Below are 23,395 nucleotides of genomic sequence, written 5' to 3' on the forward strand. Positions count from 1 at the left end.
GTTTTACATATCTAAGTTATTCTAAGCTGATGAATACCAGTGAAATACTGAGATGATGGATGAAGTCATCTGAGTGACTGAATAAGTTAAGGAAATATTAATAGTGGCCAGACAGAGAGGTTATCTGGTGATATACATCATTAGGAGGACATAGTATTTTTAATTCCCTACCAAATACAGTCAACTTCTTCCAAGTCAGAGTCAAAATATTCAGTTAGATAAAAATACATATTTAAGTTATTAATTGTAAAAAGTATCACCTTTTAAAAGCAATTAGTGGACTGTATGTTTAAAAGTTAGTTTCAGAACTAAGGTTCTGATCTTGTAAACATCTGAAGTCAGTGGGACTACTCAATGGGACAACTCACATGGATAAAGCTAAGGACAAGCACAAATGTTTATATGATTGGGGCCTAGGAGTAGATTTCTGGCCAGATTTACACCAGGATAACTGAATTCTGAATCTGGTCAAGCAACCCTATACAGAAATAATCAGCACGCGGTATTTTATTTTGGGGCTTCAAATAGTTTTCTTTCCTAATCTTAGAAATTAGTTGTTTAGAGAAAAGGTTTCCCTTACTGCAAATAATCAAAACATGAACCAGGTCCTATTAATCACTGCTTATCATGATTATTTGAATCCAGGTTGTTGAACTACTGTCTTTCCTGTCTTTGAATTCCTGTCTTTGTAACAAGCAGAATTTAGCAAAATATTTTGTTTGACAAAAATGTGATATATTTTAAAGCAAGACATGTTTCATATGGAGAACCCTCAGTGATGAAAGATTACTGGTATCAAAATATCTGAACCTCAGGACAAATAAACAATGTGGTGTAAAGATTGTAGAGCCAAATTCTCTGTTGGCATAACTCCATTGAAGTCAATAGAGTTATGCCATCAGATTATCTGCCACCTAGATTTTTTTTGGATAAGTGTAAAAACAAGAGGCTTTATTTTTCCTAAAAAAAAAAAAAAAAAAAAAATGTATCTTGACATATTTATGGGTTTCAGAGTAACAGCTGTGTTAGTCTGTATTCGCAAAAAGAAAAGGAGTACTTGTGGCACCTTAGAGACTAACCAATTTATTTGAGCATAAGCTTTCGTGAGCTACAGCATTTTGCGACATATTTATGAAAATTCAGGTGGTTATTTCTGAAGCCCATACTCTCATGGATAGAGCTTCAGCACAGTATTCAGGATATAATGCTGATCTGATTTACATTGGTGTAAAAATTAGTGAAACTCCATTAATTTAAGTAGAGTTACTCCAGATTTGCACTGAGATCAGAATCAGGTCTATTGACTTCTACAAGAATGCCTGTGAGTAAGAATACAGAATTGGGCCCCAGAGTAACATTCTCATTCTTTTAAACATTTGTGTTAGCTACATTTTGAGTGCAGTGAAAATCCGTTAGAGATCCAGATTGAGTGGATTGAATTAATGGCAACTCTGAGACTACAAGTTTTAGTGTAATTGCTTTATTGTTTTGGAACCAAGATGCTTACAATCTAGTTCCTGTGCAAGCATATTTAACGTGTGTTAATATGTCTCAAAACCAGACCCTCTCCGCAAAATTCTGCTTTTCATTAATTGACATCAGTAGCATGGTACAGTATTTCAAAGTGCTGGCCAAATATAAACTGTGTTTCTAATTTCCTTACTTTCCTGTGTTTGGAATGCCAATGTTAATTTGTTCCCATGGAAGAGTGAGAGCTGCCAACCACAGTTTTATATAAATGGCTTTACAGTGCAGAGCTGCCAAAATTAAATGATACTTAGGAATTTTCATGACATTCTGTAGAGAGAGAGAGTGAGAGATAGAGTGTGAGTGTGAGAGAGATGTATGGGTTGTTGCACAATAGCAACCGATCATCGGGAGAAATGTTTGAAGTGATTTATATTTTGTTTAGCGATCAATTAATGTTCCTTCTCATTTAGGATCCAGTTTTTTTTTCTGTCAAATGTTATACAGCATATTACTTGTGCGCCAAAGATAATCCTTAAATAGTGAATTTCGCTGATAGCTATCAAGAATGATTTTGTGGATGCAATTATTGCCGGCATGCTTTTATGTATTTATTGGCAGCTTAAAACTGACATTTTTGTTATCTGATTATTATGATACAGATTCTGTCACCTGTACTTGCAATAATAATACCTTACTCCTTGAGTAGCCCCATTTATTTCTCTGAGACTAGCCAGTGAGATACTGCTCAGCATGAATAAGGATGACAGAATTTGTATATTTAGATTGTCAGTTTGATTAAAAATACCAAGAAAGGGTTTTTGTTTTAAAAATAGGAGTACCTAAACCAAATTATTTGCTTTTTTTTTTAATTAAGTCAGAGGTACTCATATTTACTTTAACATACGTTGTCTCTTACACAAAAAAGAGCTAAAATTTTGATTAAATGCATCTATTTTATTTTAAATTTAACATGATAAAAACAAGAGTTGTTTTTTTTTTCTTTCCAGGAAGGTATTCAAAAAGTACAAACTGTCCATGTTTCAGTACACTTCTGTTAATGAGTGCTATGGTTTTGTATCTTACAAATTTCCCATTTTATTGGAACAGGTGCAGTGTTCTACCATCTGTGCCAGTGTTGCACTATACCAACAAACAAAGTGTTGTTTTGGTTCAGTGGATTTAAAAGTCTCCTGAGAGTAAAGAAATGAAACAGAAAGAATTTAGAAAGTGCCTAGTGAAGGAAAGGCACTTCAAGTAATGTGCTTTGTCACTCAAGTCTTCTCATAAATTACCTTCAACTATTTCCAAACTGTCTGAAAAAATTCTATCCATAGCGTATTAAGTTTCTGTTGCATCTCTGAGGTCACATGTTATTCTTTACCATCTTTATCTTCCTGGAACTGCTTCCAAGTTAGATTCTTTTGTTGTCACGCTGAATTAAATTTTATGCTGAGTAAAAACTCTGTCTTGTTTTGAAAATAGAAGAGCTGTGAATTTTCAATGTTCAGATTTTGAGTTTTGCTGATTCTGCCCTTTTAAAGATGATACAAATACTCCTCAAAGTTTGTAAAAGCTCATTTTGCAATGAGATCAACAAGCTCATACTTAGCTTATGGCTAAAATAACAACCACCACCACCCTTCTAGGTTCATCTTGAAAGTGTTTAGTCAGTGTGTCTGGAAAGGCTTACAGTTAAAGTGCCTGAAGGGTGGGGATGAGATATTTCAGCATGCAGCCAGTACTATCAGGTCCACCTGGCCTGGGAAACTATGCAGGCTTTGTAGTAGAGAAAAATCCTTTTACTTATATCTTCATGGGAAGCTCTTAAAAACCACACACTGCCATCCTCTTTTTTAAAATTAGCATGATCCTCATTTGACTATGTTCCTAATGAGGGAACAACTTCACATAGACCAAGCCAATTATCATTCCAGGGGTTGTTTTTTAAAAAAAGTTGTCTTTCCATTCACAATTGCTTTCAAGTAGAAAAGTTTCCTTTTTTTAGCCTGCATCTTAACAATGAGTCAGATTCTGCTCTGAATTACACCTCCATGCAACCCTGTCAATGTAATCAGGCCAAGATCCTCAATTAAACTGGAATAGCTCCACTGAAGGCAACGGAGTCAAAAAAATTGACAACAGCTGAGGATCTGGCACAGCGTCTTCGTCAACTTTGATGGTGTTGTAAATCAGGACATGATTTAACTCCATGAATGCAGCCACTGGGCTAAATTCTGCCTCCAGTTATCACATCTTGTTGGAGTCAGTGGGATTGTAGACATCCTAACATTTTACCAATTTGTGGTCTCTACAGCTCAGTGGCAGTGAAGTAAATAAATAAAAGACCTGGAAGAAGTACCAAAAATACTTGTAAAATAACACGGCATCAATATTTGTGAGTAGTAATTTAAGTTAAGAGGTAAATTTATTTTACTTGGGGCCTAATTCATGCCTGAAACTCCAACTGACAATGGGAGCTTTGCTTCCAAGTAGAGATGCAAGATCTGGTCTATCATTTTAATAGCACTATACAAGAGCTAAAAATTATAAATAATGAATTCTGTTTCTTACAACTTATTAGGATTTGAATGATTATTTTAATATGTGATTTTTTTCTTATCATATGTCTATAATCTATAAAACCCAAAATGGCAAATATTCATAACTAGCAGGAACCGATCACCGGTATCCATTATGCTGGCATGCAGGAAGCTAACCAAACCCCCCCCCCCCAAAACCTCCCAGTTTTCAAGAAGTTTAAAACTAATTGCTGCTACCATTCAAAAGACTCTGAACATTTCAGTCTTGCTACTTTTATTTATTTATTTATTACTATGCAATAATTATAACCCTAGGGGGACTCTCTAGAGATTAATAAAGAATACTGTCCATCACTTTTCCTGAACCTTGTGTGGTGCTATAAACATTCTGCTGGGTTTAAGTTCCCCTTTCTGAACATAGACTTAAAAATCCAGCAATTGTTAAGAGAAGGGAGGGGTTTTGTTGTTGTTTTAAGAAAAAATGTAACTTTAGCCTCACAGTCTGTTAGCTACATGGAACAATAAATGTTTATTTGAAACCGGGAAAATCCAGGGCTGCTGGTGGTTGGTTGTTTCCTTCTAGAGGAAACAATAAACGTGCCCACTTGTATTTTAACTGCTTTACCACTGGGCCCCCTAATGACACAAATATACTTGTGCTAAGCTTCAGTAAGGAATAGCTGAAAATAATCACTATTGATCTCACCATCCTTGACAGTGGAAAGAGAAGATTTTGACTAAACAGCCATTTAATTCTAGGACAGGGTCACTAAAAGATCAAGAAGAAAAGGAGTACTTGTGGCACCTTAGAGACTAACCAATTTATTTGAGCATGAGCTTTCGTGAGCTACAGCTCACTTCATCGGATGCATACCATGGAAACTGCAGCAGACTTTATACATACACAGAGAATATGAAACAATTTGAATATGAGAATATGAAAAAAAAGATCAAGATCTTTCCATACTTGGGCCCAAGTGGAATCTCTTATCCTACATGGTGAAACAGTCTGTCCACCGAGACAGGTGAAAAAGGGATGCTAATCACACATATTGTCAGATCCTGTTCCCATTGAAGTGAAGGGGATTTTGGTAACTGACTACAATAGGTTTCAGAGTAGCAGCCATGTTAGTCTGTATTAGCAAAAAGAACAGGAGGACTTGTGGCACCGTAGAGACTAACAAATTTATTTGAGCATAAGCTTTTGTGAGCTACAGCTCACTTCAAGCTCTTTCAACTCAGTGGCATGGATTATAATAAAAACTGCAGGAATTTTTGACTACATGACCCACAGAAACCCGTCAATGATTGTGCCACATTAAGGCCAACCCAAGGAATGAAGAAACAGGCATGTATTAAAGAATCCAGAATAAAAAATACTCCAGCAAGCCTAAATCTCTTTTAGGTATCAGTAGCCTTTACTTTGCTGACAAATCCATTTCATTATAAATGATGTAGTATACATGACTGCTTATTTAAGTCAGCATGTCCAAAGTTTTTATGATTTTTTTCCCTTTCTTTAGTGATAATTGGCAGTTAAAGTCCTAAGGCAAAGTACTACAGCACTTGAACGTGACATGTTGGCAATAGACTAAACTGGAGGAGAATGCTCTGTGTTCTGGTCCTATGAGGGACACTTAACTCCCCTGGTGCATAAATCCCATGGCCTCATTCGTGCACTGTTTTGAATAATGCAACACAATAGAGTGTGAATTATGTCACATTCATGCATTCATTTCATTCATCTCAAATTGACTTGGGGAAACTAGGGTACTACAGCAGCTAATCTAATACAAAAGTACTGCAATCAAAAAAATTGTACCTGAAAAAAATTGCTATTTGTTAGGGACTGACTCCAGGAGACCGCTTTGGTCCAATGTTAGTGAGAGCCTCTATCTTGTATATTATGCTAAACTGCTACAAATATGTCTCTCCCTATTCCCAGATGACCTTAGTAATAGGGGGTAGGCCAACAAAATCTGAACTCTAAAGGACACATGGCCTAAAAGTATTTCTGAAGTAAAACCCCCAAAATGGCCATCAGTGTGCGAAACCACCATCATTCCGTACACAATGCCTCAGTAGACCTATGCATATTTTTGTATTTTTAATTTGCCCATCTCAAAATTCCTGAGCACATATACTAAATTATTAAAATAGCACTTAGTTCATTGCTCTTTGTCAATGAAAATAATTAATCTTTATTTTAGCCTCCCTTCCCACAAAGGAATAAGCTATATGAATATGCCCAGGTATCATCTCAGGCAAAAGCCTGAGAGAATACTTGGGTCTTAGACTGAATAGTGAAAGTCTGTGCACTCTGAGCCAAGGGCTGTCTTCAGCTCCCAAACTTTCAAATCCAGAAAGCTGTGAACTGGAGTAGCCCAGTTGATCTGAATTGGCCTGGTGGCACACAAGAAGAGTGGGGTCTCAAATTAAAATGTGAAATGGGTCACTTAGCACTATTTGCAGTAGTGAAAGAGGCTGACCCCTCTGGCTGGAATAACTAAGATGAAATTCTGCTCTCAAAACAGCATTTTAAAGATCTTTTGTACATAATGCATCACGGTATGCAGTATTCTACATATGATCCCAACAGAGAAATTGCAGAGAAATATGCAGTAGAACTCCACAGTATGGGTCCAAAGGAAGATCTTTACTCTTACTGAGCTTTCACTTCCAGGGTAGCGATACCTTTCCACTGAATAGTTTGCAGTCCCCCTGGCACAGCAAGGATCTGTAATCTTCCAGAGACTGCTTGACCTAGAAAGATGCAGATATTTGTTGCTGCACAGAGGGGCTCAAAAGCTCTAATCTATTACTGTATCACAGCACAACTCAGAATGTATACATTCCAAGCTGTAAATTCTATTGATTACAATCAAGGACTGAGATTCGCATCAGTCACATATCTGATCTTTCCTGCTTATTTTGTAATGTTACGTGAACTACATTCTCAACAACACAGGAATTTGGGATCGAAGCTAGGAAACCCAACCAGCTGTATGATTTAAAACCTGGCAAACTGATTCTTGGATTTTTTGTGTGTGTAACCATAAACCATCAAAAGGTCTCAATCCTGCAAATCCTCAGGGCTTTGGATGCCCTCTGTGCTCCTCCCAGAGGATCTGTGTGGTTGGCTTCAAGATTTGGTGTAATGTTGGGTATACTCTAATTGCAATGACAATAAAACATTTAAGGAGGAATTAGATCTGTGTTATTTATCTGGGCAGGTGTTTGGAAGATGAAGGGAAAACATGAAAATAAAATTAAACATTTCAAGATAAAGAGGTCTATTTCCACACAATTCTCCAGTACAGTACTTAGTTAATATCAGTGCAGAAATGGGCATATTCCACTGACAGAAATGAGGCATATGAAGATTCCATCAACTCTCTTTTAAGGCTTGCCTTAAAATATATATGTGTGCTTTTAAAAGACTTTTATTTTGAACTCATGATGTGAATCTATGGTATTAAAGAAAGCAGAACAATCCTTTATTTAGCTGCACCTGCACCTTAATGCCTAATGAGTTTAGTCTGATGGAATCCAGACCTCAGGAAGGATTATAAATTCTCATTTGATTTCATTTACTTCTAAAATACCTTAAACCAGCTGTACCAGTCCAGAATCCAGTCCTCCTTTCTATACCAGTTTTGCAAATGTTGTTGCTTGTTGTAGTAGGTAACTTTATGCTATATAATAATATATACATACTAATAAGGAACAGAAGGCTGTTTGAAAAAAATAATCTAGTTCTAGTGGAAAGATAATTAGAGGTATATGAGCTTGAAAACCACTACCTTGTGAGTAAAGTTATTTTGCAATTTCTTCATGCTCAGCAAGAAGAATGGAGAAGAAATTAAAAAATCATAGTCTGAAAACAATGTTCTCTCCAGTTGGTCCAACAGTTAAATACAGAAGGGAGAAATGGCCCCAAGGCATAGTGTTCTTTCAAGTGTAATGATCCCAAGTTGCCATGAATTTATGATAAGATAACTTGTTTTAGTATTTGTCAGTAGCAAAAGATCTAATAGTTGCAAACTTTAATGTTGCTAATGTTCAAAAACTCCTGGGTAACATGTGGGATGACAGGATGTGCTGGTTTCCAGTATCATCTGATCTCATCACTTCCTGTTGCTGCAGCAATTCTAGGAAGCCAGGTGGTTCAGCACCATTCTTATGAAATCAGACAGGTAAGACTAGCTTTGCCATTTCAAGCCTAATGGGTAAATATGAGAAAGGGCACAAACACTTTGTTTTAATATCAGTCTCCAGTCTATGCATCCTTGCTTGCTGGAGTTCAACTCCATTTGGGAAGAATTTGCTGCTGCTCTAGACATAATTAAACCCATCTTCCCTCAGCCCTCCCTTTTGGTACATGTACAATGACACCATTGTTCAGAGTCCTGCAGCACATATGCTGACATTAAAGTGTTTAATCTTGTAGTACAGTATTCCATTATTTCTTGGACATCTGTACATAATAGAAATAGTCTGTTTTAAGGGATTTGTTGACAAAGAAATGGCTAATGCTGATGCATGTGCAGACTGAAAACATCTTTCCCAATTCCATCCGGCAATAGAGAGGTTGCTTCTTTCCAGTCCTGAAGCCTAGTACAGATGTGATATGCACCATTGCGATTAGCAATCTTGAATTTATAACAAGGAGTCAGTGTTTTGGAAGACTTTTGGAAGCTCCCTGCTTGGTTGTCAGCTAGGTGATGTCATTGGCAACACTATTTTTATGATGAAAAGCTAAAAAAATGAAGTTATGGTTAAGGGCAAAACATTAACTCCAGAGGTTTGTTTCCCTGTAGCACAAATACTGAACCTCATGAGTTTACAGCAATAAGTACTAAGTAATTCTCAACCTCCTGTTTCTAAATGGTGACTCTTGGGGTTGGAAATCAGGACTTGGGGGAGAGGGTCTGTTTGTTCTGATCTTATTTTATGCTATTGAGCTGAATCAGGCCCCTGGTTTCTATGCTCATCTGTGCCACTGATTTACTGTGCCATTTCAGATAAGTCACTTACCCTCTCTGTACCTCACTTTATCCGTATGTATAATAGATGTAACAATAACGACTTTCCTCAGAGCGGTATTATGATGCTTAATTGTTGCAATACATTTTGAGATTCTAAGATGAGAGTACAAATTATTTATCTTAAAATTATTCCATTCCATAGAGTAATTGAGTACTGGCAAATGGTGAGCGCAGCACACAACCTTCTGCAAAGGGCTGTATTGCACTGTCCCTGAGGGAGCATCAGGAGTCACAATCACTGTGTGACTGGTTAGTGTGTACATAGGTTGCCCTCTCCATCAGGATGGTGCTCTGCTGGAGTGCTGGCCACCCTAGCCCAGGGGCTAATGCAGAAGGGGCACATGACAGCACTCCTCCTACTTCTTTTTAGGTGATATGCTCTCCCACAAGGTGCAGGTACTACTGTTATGATCTGCCCTGTGCATGCTGCCCAAGAGGGCTCCTTGTGGAAACCCTCTCTCCTTGCTCACTCATGCAAGGGCAAATCAGAGCCAGGCCATGGAAAAAGGAGCTGAGGACTATTTGCAAGTTACTGGCACAGCACTCAGCACATTGCAGGTGCTACTAGGATGATGATAATAATATTAGAGGGAACTTGTGATTTTAAAAGTGGCAAGATAGTGGCAGTTGCTGATGATGTGATGTATTACGGAATTATAAATAAAACACGGTATTTTTCAGTAAACTTATCTCACCAATAAAAATCAAGATTGCATTTGTTTTTCTTTAGTTTTCTCCAAGTAATTCAGTCATTTTTAGAATGGCTGGAGAGCTCGCAGCAGTCCGATTTGACAGCATCCTCCAAATACTGTATTAGCACGGTTATAAAAAAAAGGGACATTTCACATCAATTATTCACAGTCAAGGGCATTTTCTCTCCTCAGTTTCCAGAATTCCCAATGTAAGGTATTTCTTTAACTGCTGTTTCAGCTCCCTAATCTCAGTATGTTAATCTTTTAGCCAAGAGGACTGAATGAATTAAAACCAGTCACAGATCCAAATTCTTGCCACTGTAAATTTACCACAACAGCCCTGTAATTTTTGCTGTAAAGTGCAGTGTAGAGGGAACCATGTGCCTTTAGTAGACTGTGGCTTGGAATATCATTATTGCAATCCCCTTTATACTCTCTCTTCTGCTTAGATGAATATAGCAACGGATTCAGCACTTCTTGCTCAGCCAAGATTCCCACTGGCTTCATTGAAAGTTTTGGGTATGCAAGGAATGCTGAATCTGGCCCTTAATTTGCTTTCTTCAACCTTGGACCTCACTAACTTAAAGAGAAGGGGCCAACATTTTTAAAAGTGACTAGTGATTTTGGGTGCCCAGCTTGAGATACTTTAAAAGGATTCTGATTTCCAGAAAGAGTACCCCAACTTCTAAAAATCAGGCCCAATGAAGGTGTCTCAAGTTGAGCATTCGGAAACAGAGGCACCCAAACCCATCACTTTTGAAAGTGCAAGCCTCTGATCTTTTTAAAATGAACTTAATGCAAGAAAGCTTCTGCTAAGTTCAGAGTATTTCGCTAATTAGATTTTTTTTAGTATTAAAATTGTGCAAGTGTGCAAAAAATTGTGCATGCAAAAATCAAATAGATGTATTGATGTATACAAAATTATCTAATTGAATGTGCAGTTAGCCAGTTTGTGCACTTAGTTACCCTAAATGCTTGCACACATAAGGCAGGCAAATATGTACCAAAATGATCTGAAAATCTTAGCTGTAGTGATCACCTAAGAAACAATTTCTATTTCTCATAGATCTGAAATTGCTAAAAGAAAAGATTTCTCCTTCCCATTTCAATCTATACCTACTTCTGTCAGCGGGGTCAATGACCATAGGCATACATGGCATATGAAAAGATATTAAACAAGATGTTTGATGCCAAGATGCGGCAGATTTTTTCACTGGCCTGTGTCTGAATCCCTGGTGTGTTTCATAGGCAACTGTGTAGACGATTCTGGAGCAGAGACTATTACATGTTTTATAAGCTGCTGGTGGGGTGGTGGTGTCTTTTGGAATCTATTTTCCTTTGACTTATCTTTCAGCCTCAGGAATTCAGGACCTTTAATCTATTTGAGATTAAAGTCCTTCACAAATCCCTCATGGCCTTTTTTGGGATAAAAGAAGTTACAGGCATCCTACTGCACATTCCTTTTGGCACTTTTTTTTTTTTTTAACTTTGTGAATTGGAAAGAAGCAACATTCTAATTTCTCCATATAATAGAAAGTCATCATTATATTTAGAGATCACTAAGAGTTCAGAGGTTTTAATAAAATGCCTTATACAAAAATAATAAACAAATTTTCTAGTGATAATTTTGTCATGTATGTTTAAATATTCAAAATACTTTCCAAATGCACCATCAAAACATTCCAGGAGGATTAAAGTATGGATTTACCAACCCATGCAAAAAATCTGCTCACCCATTCTTTACTACGAATACTAATTATAATAATACCTAGCTGTGACATAACACTTTACATTGATGATTATGAAAAACTCATACGTTTTACTTGTGCATAAAAATAATTACTTTCTTTAGGTGAGCAGAATTTTGCAGTGCTGAATTAGGGTCTGATTCAAAGCTATGGAAGTTAATGGAAAGACTCCAGTTGGCTCCAATGGGCTTGGAATCAGATCCTTAGTGCCTTTGAATGCCTTTTTTTTTTTTTTTTTTTAAAGTTCATATGAATTGTTGCAAAATTATTCCTCTGATTCATGGTACCTTTGACTTACATATTGAACTTGTCAGCACTACAGTTGAAATAATGCTATTCGTTTTGTCCTAGCAGGGTTTTAGCACAGTTTCTTTCTGCTAAATAACATACATGCTATGACTGTGCCCATACTTAAAACTCTGGCCTACTTGGCATCAGGTATCAAGCACAGATCCCCATCGTCCATGTAATCAAAGGAATTGCCCTGTTGATGTCAGAGTCAACAGAGTTTAGTTTCTATTGTAACAAAGCATGACTGAGTATAACACAGGCTGACCATGCTTTATTACAACTAGTATTGAGCATGGTTGGCTCTGTCTGTACGAGTGGGACAGTCATTTTCCACATGGGTGAATGTGTCAAGGGGAGCAGTGTTTTGAAACATGAAGTCAAACACAGCAGATTTTTATATGTTCATACCATGTAGAATGATGCAATCTATAGCACCGCTGTAAGAAAAAAACCTCTCTCCACACACTAGTTAAGAAAACTGTGCTCAGTCTCTGCTAAAGTGTTTGTTAACGCTGAGGTGAAGAAAAGAGTGAAGTCTGATATTTTCTCCTCTTAACTTAGGCCATGATCCTGCAAACATGTTTCAGACTTACTATTTTCTTCTCTTCATGCAATTGAGTCATCGTATGTCCTCTTGAACACAGAAAAAAAAATTGCTTCCAATGAGAGCAGCAGTGCAGGAGCTAAACAGCTTCTCTGACCTTGTTGCGAGACAGAGCTATAGAGGAGGTACAACTTTGAAAGTTTTACATAGATAATAATTAATAAAACAAATGTTGATGTTTTGCTTATCCCTTCCCTGCCTTCAATTCTGACATTATTATAGCTGCTGATATTCTTTTGAGCTGCTTGAGTTACAGCATAGGCTCTAGTTCTAACAGTTTTCAAGACAGCAAACACTAAAATTGGATCAGAATCAAAATAGAGGGAAAAAAGATGTAATGATAATCAGAATGATGTGATTTTTAACTGTGATTGCAAAGGAGCTTAAAAGAGTTATGCACCCAGTTCCTTTGGAATTCAGTGAGAACTGGTATGCCTAATCCCAGCCTTAATGTCCTATAGTTTGAAAACCTCTAGGCCTGGAAACAAGATTTCTAGCTTTCCAATGAGGTACATTTACCCTAGACACAGAGATATCAGACATTAAAATGTGGTCATTGGTAGAACTGCTCATTTGGCTTGAGGTGTAACACCTAGAATTCTTGAATGTTTGATCAGGGTTATTTTCCAGCTCTGTTAAAATGAATGTATTTTGATATTACAAGTGTTATGTCTAAAGCAATAAATTTAGGGCTGTGTCGAAACACTTAGAAATAATCTGAATCTGTTGAGCAGATTTTGCAGCTTTCAAATGCCATGGATTCTTTAGCATTTGTATCTCCAGTATTCCCATACATCTGGATCAGGTGCTCAGTCACCATTACGACTGAGCAAAACTATCCAGTGTGTTTTCTTTTAACTGTTCACTGTCATTTCATGTTATGCCACATTGCCTCACTTTGCATCACTGCAATGCAGAAACATAGCAGGTCCGAAGGAACATAAATCATCAAGACTTCACAGAGAACACAGGCCCTTTCTGTACTGGATAGTCACACAAAGTATTATTCAAATTGTTGATAGAAAATCAGAGGCCAGATTTTCAAACAAACTAGATTTACTTCTGTGTTTCCAACCAAGGCCCGACTCATTTGCTATGGAATGGGAAGGGGGGGAGTTCTGGCCACCTCCCAACTTTTCATATGCTCCACTTTTTACCCCAAACATTGCAGAATATAATATAATCACAATAATGTTTGATATGGGGACACAACTTTGCCATTCCCCTTTGCCCTCAAATTTTTCTGAAACTATGCCCCTGGAACCCCCATATTTACCTGCTACCATGACAACTAAGGTCTGCTGCTCTGTTCTGCTCCCCCTCCGCAAACACTCCACTGGTGTCCTGCTCCTTCTGTCATGACCCACTGCTCCTTAGTTCATTGGTGCTAGGATTTCATCTGTTCCTCAGCGTCTCCTTTCCCACTCAGACAAAGGCACATGTCAAAGGAGTAAAGGATTGCTAGAAGATCATCACCTAATGTTGCTGCAATGAACTGCAACACATGTTCTCTTGAAGCAATTACAATAAAGGGTTCATGGGGTTCTTCTTAGCCCACCCATTCAACTCACTCTGGATGAGTGGATTTTGAGGCCTACATTTAACCAAACATCTCATTTGCACACACAGTTTACATAAACTGAGTATATGCACATGCAAATGGAGAGAGGGTTGCATTTGTATATGCAGTTACCTGAATGTAATGCATACTTCCATACACAATTTTACTGGATGGTTTTCTTTTTTAAAGGCAAATAGTTACTAGGGTACATTCTCCCATTTATTTTTATATGGGTTGTATCCTCTTCTTATTTTATGTCCTCTCTTTGACCCAGAGCAGGTGCAGCAGGGAGAGTGGCAATGCCAGCTGCCTCTCATATTGTCCTGCCAATATGTCATGGTAATTCCATCATCTGTGTCTCTGCTGAGGTTTCCAACAAGGGAGCCAATGGTTACTCTAAATCTGTAGGTGAAAGCCTGTATTTAATTATATATCCCACAAATTTCCATAGACAAGGTAGGCCACCAGGACTTCCAAGAGAGTCACTGAAATATATAATGGCTCATGAACCCCTTAGATTAAATCCCCCCAGAATGCCTCAAAGGTTCTCATGATGGTGATGGTCTGTTATGTCAGCAGGGATCACTGACATTTTATGGGCCTAACAGAGAAACTACAGTCACATGCAAAGAGCTATAACAATTCTATTGTCTCACTGTAACAGTGAACACCTTTCAAATAGAATCAGACCATTTTTTCTTTCCTTTTCTTGAAAATACCTCCAGCTAACACTTCTCATGCAATTAATCAGAAATAGCCATATTGCAGTATTGTCAAAGGTCTAACTAACACCCACCAAAAATAGTAAATTCAAAACTCCCCTGCTCACCTCATGCTGTTGTGCTTAAGGTATTGCTGGGGTCTAACAAACAGTGCCTGATCTATACTGTACCATATGTGCACAAATATCAAAGCACAGCACCATGAATTTGGGATAGGATTTCAGCCTTCATTATGAAGTATCTTGCTCTTATGAGAACAAGGTCAAACCCTTAGCATTATTTTAGCATAGATTTTGGTGTTTAATTATGTAATAAGATTTACTGCAGTCATCTAACAGATGTTGATTCAGGGTCAGTGTTTCTCATAAATGAGTTCTGAAAGGATTTGTTACTTCTGGGTCAGCAAATACGTCCAGAGTGCAAAGAAAAAGAGGGAAAACAAACACTGAGTTGAAGGGTTTCTTGGGATTCTTTCTTCAGTTACGTATCCACATATTTTCATGATTTTAATGACTATATAGCCATAGGAATGTTTCTCTTAACACTAGAGATGGCCCAAACCAAAACCCTATATCCAAACATCTCCAAAGTCTGGGAAAGTTCAGAGTTTGGGGATCTTAACTTCATGACTCTGGGCCATTGATTTTTTCATAGTAGTGGGATTTAATTATCATAGGACTCAACAATGCATGCTTTAGTTGCAATCATAAGAATTTTCCTTTTCATATGTACCCAGTGAGTCAGGCATCAAACAGCCATTTTTGCATTTGAATGTAGGGTACGAGATGTCCCAGACTTTGAACAGCTGTGTGCCTCAAACATTCAGGACAAGCTTGTTCTGAGCAGAGAAAGTAAGTAGCCCGCTGCTCACTGTGTGTGAGATCACTCTGACCCCCCAAACCCAATTCACAGAGGATAGTTGTTTGTTATAGCCCCTAGATACAGGGCCCAGTGCCTTAGCTCAAGTTGTAGAGGCCAATGCTTTCGGATCCAGACTCTCCAGTTCAGTCTATGAAGTGTTGGCTAAGATGGTGGCCATCACACATGCATATTCATACTTAAAAACACCCATTCCATCTTCCTTTGAAAATTCATCCATAAGCGTTTTTGGAAGTAGGTATATCTGTATATCCTGCTGTTGGAACTCTCTGAAAGACACCCTACTACCAGTGAGCTTATCCAGAAATAGAATAAAACACCCAATATAATATCAGTGACTCAATCGTTGTGGGTACAGGATCCATTCTGTTCTAACATCTCTCTCTCTTTCTCTTTTTATTTTTTTACTCCCTTATAATTTATGCACAAACAAATTCCTTTGGGGCTGAAATTATACTCTGTCAGTTTAACAGTGAACTTTATTTTGCCTGGAATAGTTTTGTGGAAACCAGACAAGGCATTTTTAATAATCTTGTACTTAGCACTCATGTAGCACTTTTCATCTTCAAAGAGTTTTAGATCGTTAATGAATTCTCACACCACACCCCGTGTTCAGATATAGGGAGACGAAGTGACCTATATAAGGCTACATTGGGCATCAGCAGCAGAGTTAGGATTAGAACGAGTGGTTTTGGAGCAATAATTGTGTTCATTCAATACATGCTTAGAATGCCCAACATGCTAAAGCATTTACTGAAATTGATTGCCTCCGTCTTGGAGAGGTTAGAGGGAGTGAGGGGTAGATACATAAAAGCCTGCATTAAGCTGAATCCCAATTATTACTGTCAACTGTAATGGTGTGTCCCTTAAAGGCTACCATACAGCAGTAAACTGAGAACCACAAAATTGTTAGTAGATATAATCTATGAGTTGAAGAGGAAGGTAAAGCCAACTGTAAAATAGTATTGGACTCACTTCTGTGGATGTGGTTGGATTTACTATTTGATTCCACAAGACTATCCACAGTCCATTCCACTGCAAGGGAGTGGCTCACTAGTGCTTCATCAGTAACTGTAATATTATTAAACATATGTACAATATAGCACTGTAAATTTAAATAGCACTTTATACACTGATGATTGGATCTCTCACTTGGTGTGAATCAGGAATAATTCAGCTGAAGTCAGTAGATTTACATCAGTGCACAAAAACTGCTGTCCGAAGAGAATTGGGCCCATCGAAAAGACCATTGTTGCCAAGAAAATCTTAAACTTAAAATTACCTGAGTTGTGCATTTAGAAGCAGTGAGGTCTATTGGACAGAGCACTGGACTAATACCTAGGAGACCCTGGTTCTAATCTCAGCTCTCCCACTGACATGCTCCATGACCTTTGGCAAGTCACTTCATCTCCTTGTGCCTGTTTCCCCAACCTTCCTTTGTCTATTTAGATGTAAATTCTTCAGAATACGGACTGCCTCTTACTCTGTTTGAACAGTGCCTAGCACAATGGAGCCCTTCTCTCTGTCTGAACCTCTAGACATTACCATACTATAAACATTTGCCATTACTATTGCTATATCAGACACAGTGTACATTGTAAGGGAATATTAGCTGTGGTCCTGTGTACTCTGTACCAAGTTGGACCTAAGTTCTGCAGAAAGGCTCCTGCTTTTATTCTCTAGTGGCAAGTTCTTCAGCAGCCCCGAGTACAGTAAAAAAAAAAAAAGACTTAATTAAATTAAAAAAAGACTGCATTAATTGTTAAAATTAATGATAAAATAGGCACACTGCACACATTTCGAAATTAAATTCACTTTATGCTGCCTTCACATATTCAGTCTGCAATGTGCCACACATTAAAAACCCATAATTGCAATGTAAGAGCTGCTGCGAGGAAGCTAGAAGTTTTGACAGTAAAGCAGTGCGAAATGGGGGCATTTAACATCCAGGAAGGTTGGGAGGTGATTTGCATTATTGGCACTCCAGAGGCAGAGGTTTTAACACAGGGATGGGGCTAGGTCTCCTCTTTTCCTCCCTCTTGCTGGCCGAGATGGAGGTGACTTAAAAGGCTTGTTGGGGGAGAAGCTTGAAGCTTTACACTTCAGAGTTAACACTCTGATAATGAATTTGATACTTTACACATCTCAAAGCTATTGTCACAGGGTGTCAATTTGCAGACTTAGGAAGGCGCTCAAATTGAAGGTTTTTTGTCACAGCCTTTATGGGCTAGAATTGCTTACAGATGAAAGCTTAAGACATTGTGGAACAGAATTCAGTAATTTCACTGGTTCTGCAACAAATTCCACTGGCGCAGAAAATCGGGTACTAGCATGAGAAAGGTTGTCAGAACTAGAACATCTTCTGCTGGGATTTCCAGAAGCACTCAGTGTTGGTCTCACTCTGCTCCCATTGTTTCAACAGTCAGTGCTTCTGAAAAATCCCACCCTTCACTTTTAGACCCTTCACACTGCAGCTTGTACATTGCTAGTGGCAAATGCCCAGAAAGAGTTATCGAGCAGAGCTCTGCCAAAAATCATTACAAGTCAAAAGTCAGAATCACTCAATGCACTGCATGATGACAACTGTTTCAGCAATCACTCCTTTCATATTCCACATGTGCTAAAACTAGTAAGAAATTAACAGGAGAATGCAGTGAAGTAGTCAAATATTCATGCCTTCTTCTGTTGGGGCTAATTGCAAGCTACTTGATAGAGAAACTAAACAAAAGCTGGTGGCTAATAGGCTGTTTTTCTGTTTCAGTGGAGCATGACAGAGAATTCCATCATCAGCGCTATCACCATCGGGAGTTCAGGTTTGATCTCTCCAGAATCCCAGAGGGGGAAGCAGTGACTGCTGCCGAGTTCAGGATATATAAGGATTACATCCGAGAACGGTTTGATAATGAAACATTCCAGATAAGTGTCTACCAGGTACTGCAGGAGCACCCAGGAAGGTGAGTGACTGAAAAAGAGCATACAGAGTATATTGTATAACTGTCAGTGAAAATACAGGGCTAAGTTCTACTGCTCCTAGTTAATACAAGGTTGCCAACTTTCTAATTGTACAAAACTGAACACCCTTGCCCCTGCCTTCTGCCCCACCCCTTCCCCAAGGCCTTGCCCCCCCACTCACTCCAGACCCCTTCCCTCCATCTCTCGCTCTCCCCCACCCTCACTCACTTTCACTGGGCAGGGCCAGGGGGTTGGAGTGTGGGAGCGGGTGAGGGCTCCAGCTGGGGGTGCGGGCTCTGGGATAGAGTTCAGGGTGCAGGAGGGGACTCACAGCTGGGGTTGAGGTGTGGGAGGGGGTGCAGGGTCTGGGAAGGAATTAGGGTGCGGGAGGGGGTTCTAACCTGGGGTAGGGGGTTCGGGGTGTGGGTTTAGACTGGGCAGTGCTTACCTCAGGCGGTTCCCTGTTGGCGGCGCAGCAGGGCTAAGGCAGGCTCCCTGCCTGCCCTGGCTCCACACTGCTCCTGGAAGCAGCCAGCATGTCTGGCCCCGTGGTCAAAGGCAATGCCAGGTGGCTTGAACGATGCATGCTGCCTGCGCCCTGCCCCCGCAGCTCCCATTGGCTGCAGTTCATGGCCAATGGGAGCTGCAGAGCTGGCGCTGGGCAGCATGCAGAGCTTCCCTGATCACCCCGCGCCTAGGAGCCAGACATCGTGGTTGCTTCTGGATAGCTGTGTAGAGCTAGGGCAGGCAGGGAGCCTGCCTTAGCCCCGCAGCACCGCTGACTGGACTTTAAATGGCCTGGTCAGCGGAGCCACCAGGGACCCTTTTCAACCGGGTGTTCTGTCGAAAACCAGATGCCTAGCAACCCTAAATTAATACCAGTGTAAATCCAGAGTAACTTCACTGAAGTGAAATAACTCTGGATTAATATAGTGAGGTAACCATGAGCAGAATTTGGTTCCTTTAGAAAGTACGTATAGTTTGTTCCATTTTAGATATTGGAAGTGCCAGAGCTTCAGGAAAAATGTATTTATATAATTTTATAGTTTGGTTTAGAGATCATTCATTATGCTTGAATGCCAACAATGTTAATGGTCTACAGCCTGACACCATTCAGTACTCTGATAACCCTTTGATTGCTGTATGTGGTACCTACTCAGGGCTTACAAAGCTTCCTGCGGAGACATTAATTGCAGTGTGAACATTCAGTAGAATGTAAGTACAGCATACCCCTTAAGGAAGTTCCTGCCATGTCTGGACTGTCCACTAGCCCTGGAGCAGTAAAGCAGAGATGGGAGAGAAGCATTGCATGTATGTGTCTGTACTGGGAGGGGAAGGCTCGAGGAGAGAAATTGGATCAGAGACAAAGTATTGTAAAATTTTAGAAAGAACTGCCCTCTTCCTCTGGCTGCTTATGGATTCTGGGGTGGCAAAAACCACATCTGAATACTTCCTCTCTAACCCTGTAGGGTATCTTATTTACTGATCTTTATTACAAGAGTCATTTGAGATCCCTAATTAAAAACAGACAGATGCCACCATGCTCTTCATATCAACTGATTAGTTTTGTGTGTGCAAAACTAGAAAATGAGCTCTTTTATCCATTCCAAACAATTATTAATTTACGCCATGCTCCCTGACAAATTCATCAAGAGACTTGAACAAGAACATGTTTGTTTAATTTTCTCATCTGTTTTTAGTCTCAATTAATCAACAACCTCAATACCATTTATCGGTAACACTTCGATGCATTTGCACATATCTCTTTTACACATGAACCCCATTGACAGTAGCAAAATCCTTCCTTCAGTTATGCATATAAAGTGCTTCACAAATACTGGTCAGAAAGTTATTCTCCACAACTACTTAACATGTACCAATAACATTTTACATGTACCTGAAATAGAACTATTACACAGATCTCAAAACTAACAAAAAAAATAGTCCAATGAGAATGCTTGCTTTGTATTTTTTAACTATTTATTGCAGCTGGTCAAAAATTCAGGGGAAAATAAAACAAAGAAATTTGCTGTCTAAGTAAATGTTCATTTCAAATTTATTCTACACACAAAAGTTCTTTCAAATTCTCACTTGCAATGTACAAACCAAAAAGTATGGTGGCAGAAGTCGGAGGATATGTTTATTGCCCCAGTTCTGGTTACCCTACTCTGTCCCACAAGACTTGAAGAATGGTATCTCCAAAGGTTCTTTGCAACTAACTTTGCAGAAGGGTGTAACTAGACGTGACCATGTGAATTGGGAATGTTTCACATGTACATGCATTTACCCACATGCAGCTACGTGGACTGAGCAATGGTTCTTGCAAACCGTCCCTTGCACCAGTTATTCTTACTCCTATAAGCGAAGAATGTGAGAGAGTGGATGCACTGCCTATATATGAATCCATTAGGTAGGGGAAATGAGTTTGGGAAGAAAAGATGATCTTGTGATTAACACATGCCACTACTGTAATACGTAAACTACAATACATAAGTTGAGAGCACGCACAGTGGGGTACCCACTCTCTCCAGGGGTTTTGTGAGGATTAAAGGTGATGATCGATGGCTAAACTCAGTCTAGGTGAAAGTGGGTGCATCTCCATGGAAGTCAACAGAACTCGCCTACTTAAAACAGGATGGAAATTGGCTTTAAATGTTTTGAAAAGCACTGGTTTGTACATCTTTTTGGAGGTAGATTTGTAATTACAGAACATGTATGCATCTGAGCTGGAAATTCTACATTCCATGTCCTATTTTCTCTTGCTGCTCACTGGGCTGGTGATCTGCAGGTTGGGCTTTCTCTTTTATCTCCTGTTGCAACAAGATCAGCTTTTTTTAGCCACAGTCGATATGCATGGAGGACATGTGACTGACATGGGTAGCTGTGTGATCTGTTTTTCTAGCTGAACATCTGGCTCTTTAGCTAGCATTTACAGGGACTCCATAAAAATCTTTGGGATACTTGAGACGTAGGCAGCCGTGGATCTTGAACTGTCTGTTTCTGCTGGAGAGCCATTTCCTGTTGACTTTTCTTGAGTAGAGGTGGCCAGAAAACAAAAATATTTTCACAAAAAATTGGTGAAAATGTTTTCTCTGCTTTGCATTGAAATTATATTTCAGCTAAAGTTTTCCAACCAGCTCTGTTTATGACCCTCCAATCAGATTAAAGCTGTATAAACAGTCCAGGCTATCAGGTTATTGTGTCTCTGGGCCGGTGGAGAGAGAAAGCAAACTCTCTCCAATGTTGACCTATAAACACTCTTACACCTTTGTTTCCTTGGTTGTTTGTTTCCCTCTTTCTAACCAGGTTAGAGGACTATACCAGTCTCAGTAATTAGCGTAAAAAAAACCCTAAGAAAATCTAGACATATAGGTTCTTTTACTGAGAGCACGACAAGTACAGTGTCCTTTTAAAGTTAAATGCAAAGATGAACTGGCCTTTTGCTCTCCCAGTACTGCTGGAGTTTCCATAATGCCAACTTGATCATTACATAAGGATGAGTGTGTGAATGAGAAGGGCCATCTAACAGCAGATTCTCCAGGCTTGTTCCTCTTATGACTTGCCTCACATTTACTAGTGCGCAGGAGCTCACCTATATACTATACAGAATCTACATCCTACAGCAGTGGTTCTCAACCTGTGGCCCATGGGCCGCTTGCAGCCCAATCAGCACAGAGCTGCGGCCCATGTAACATTCTCAGGGCCATAAAAGTATTATTGGATTCAGCCTACATAACATATTGTGAGCCTCATATGTGGCCCATAATGGTAAACAGGTTGAGAACCACTGGCCTACAGTATCCTGTCACCTTTCTAATACAGTGGAATAACACCAATTCAGCTATCAGAGGAGCCTCCACAGCTGCAGAAGCAGGATTTATCCAAAGACCTGGGTTGAGGCCCCATAAACATTTCTCCTTTGAAGAGTACTGTATATATGCCAAAGGCTTGGTTTTCAGCTATGCTCCAACCTCCATTTTTATGGATGCAGTTTTTCACCCTATATTTGTTCACCCATAATGCAGATAAACCATAAGAATGGCCATAATGGGTTAGACCAATAGTCCATCTAGCCCAGACTGCAGTCTTCTGACAGTGGCCAATGCCAGGTGCTTCAGAGGGAATGAACAGAACAGGGCAATTATTGAGTGATCCATCCTCTGTCATTCTGTGCCAGTATCTGGCAGTCAGAGGCTTAAGGACACCCTTAGCATGGGTAAATACTAGTAGTTGAGCAATTAATTACCTGCTTTGTAAGCTCAGACAGGTTGGTAGATATCTAATTAGTAATATTTGTACCTGTAGTTTATTGTGGGTGCACAATGAAGGCACAGTTCTTTCTGGCCAGACATATCTGCACCCACAAACTAAAACCCATGTCTGAAATTCTGGGCCTCAGTAATATTATTAACATTTGAATGTACTATTGGAAGCTCTGTCATTTACCCACACACTGTATAATGTGCATAAAGCAACCGTATCAGTGAAAATAAGATCACAGCTATGTTCTTTGAATCAAGGCTGGATGCCTTTCTGGAAGTTATGCTTTAGCCAAACATAAGTTATGATTTAGTAAAACACAAGTTATTGGGCTCAAGACAGAGGTAACTGGGTGAAATTTAATGGCCTGTGATATACAGGAGGTCAGATTAGATGATGTAATGGTCCCTTCTGGCCTTAAACTCTATGAATCTAATAATTCATTGCAAGTTGCAGTTTCAATGTTGGCACAATTCCCTCTACAAAAGTATATAAAATGTTCTTCAATCTCAAAACATCAGGCACTACCCTGAAGCAATGTCTTGAATTTCATAAACACTGTGAAAGCAGTTGACCCTTTGCCTGATATAACAATGTCTCACAGTTTCCTTGGGCATAATTTAGTGTC

General features: G+C 39.2%; 1 protein-coding gene across 1 annotated transcript in view; it reads left to right on the plus strand.

Moving 5' to 3' along the window:
- BMP7 (bone morphogenetic protein 7) overlaps positions 1-23,395 on the plus strand; it is a 57,586-nt gene that overhangs the window by 6,750 nt on the left and 27,441 nt on the right. The window contains exon 2 of the mRNA XM_073309295.2: positions 18,317-18,509. Within this exon, the coding sequence (XP_073165396.1) occupies positions 18,317-18,509 (193 nt within the window). The remainder of the gene's footprint in view (positions 1-18,316; positions 18,510-23,395) is intronic.

The sequence above is a fragment of the Lepidochelys kempii genome, chromosome 13 (genome assembly GCF_965140285.1).
Source record: "Lepidochelys kempii isolate rLepKem1 chromosome 13, rLepKem1.hap1, whole genome shotgun sequence".
Lineage (NCBI taxonomy): Eukaryota > Metazoa > Chordata > Testudines > Cheloniidae > Lepidochelys > Lepidochelys kempii.